General features: G+C 61.8%; 1 protein-coding gene across 1 annotated transcript; it reads right to left on the reverse strand.

The window, feature by feature from the left end:
- Positions 1–230: 230 nt before the first annotated feature.
- On the reverse strand, positions 231–638 carry LOC136470355 (uncharacterized). The gene has a single exon (XM_066468230.1). The coding sequence runs from the start codon at positions 636–638 to the stop codon at positions 231–233; it is 408 nt and encodes a 135-aa protein (XP_066324327.1).
- Positions 639–1,254: the final 616 nt, after the last annotated feature.

Here is a 1,254-nt window from a genome sequence, read left to right on the forward strand (position 1 = left end):
AAGGATGGGCCATACTAAGGAGGCGGAGGGCCATAGGTACCACCATATGCGCCACCGAAACCGCCATACTGAGGAACGGCGGTAAACACAGGAGGCGCCAGTGGGGGGCGCCTAGACCGATCGTAGGGCTACATCTGCACAGTGCCGGCCCACGGGTGCGCGAAGGATGGGTCCATGTTGTCGTGCACGCCTGGGGGCGCACCACCAGGGGGCGCCAATGGGCCATCGCGTCAACCGCATCTACAACGATGGCCGTTGCGTTGGCCACCAGTGGGTGCACCAGGAGGGTGCGCAGGGGGGAACGTCCCCAGGCATGGAGGCGCTGGTGCCCCAAGCACCGTCGGGCGTGGAGTGGCAGCAATGACAGCGGATGGCGGCGATGGTGGCCAGGCATCAATCTCCATTTCCTCCAGCAAGAGGTGTGTCCGGGCCTCTGCAAACGTCGGGAACGGGCGATGCATCTTGAGGATGGACACCATATGGCGGAACTTGCCACTCAAGCCACGGAGGAGCGTGAGCACCAGCTGTCGATCGCTGATGGGGTCGCTGAACTCAGCGAGAGAGGTGGCCATCGACTCGAGACGGCAACAGTAGTCGGTGATGCTCAGGGCGTCTTGGCGGAAGTTGCGGAACTGCATTTCGAGGAGTGCACAGGACTCCTGCTGGCCGAGGAAGTCATCCTTGAGGTAGCACCAGGCCCCTCAAGCGGGTTGCTACCGCATCATCAAGGACTGCTATAGATCATTGGAGACAGTGCCATATATCCATGTCAAGACGACGCAATCTGCCTGCACCCATGTCGGGCACGAGGGGAAGGCCTCGTCATTGAGAACATGGCGAGTCGGGGCATATTTTCCTAGGATGGTGAGGAACATGCCATGCCACTTGCTATATGTATTCGTGGCGTGATCGAGGACGACGGGGATGAGGGCCTTGACGTTGACGACGGCAGTGGCCTGTGCCCAAAGGGCCTCGGGGGCACTCTCGTATGCGTCCAGCAAAGCAGCGCGGAGACAGGCCTCCTCGGCATGGCGTGCTTCTTCAGTGTGGGCTTCGGCCTCAGTCGCGAGGCGACATTCTTTGGTGGCCGTGGCAAGACGAAGATCTTTGGCTTCCTTGGCAGCGGCGGCCGCAGCAGCGTTGTCGTCATCCGCCATTGGGAAACCAGCGGGGCAGGCGAGCAGACCAGTGGCGGCACCCAGTGACGAGGTCAACGACCAGGGCCGGCAATCGGATTGGCGTTGCAGGTGGAGG

Source organism: Miscanthus floridulus, chromosome 8 (assembly GCF_019320115.1).
Source record: "Miscanthus floridulus cultivar M001 chromosome 8, ASM1932011v1, whole genome shotgun sequence".
Classification (NCBI taxonomy): Eukaryota; Viridiplantae; Streptophyta; class Magnoliopsida; order Poales; family Poaceae; genus Miscanthus; species Miscanthus floridulus.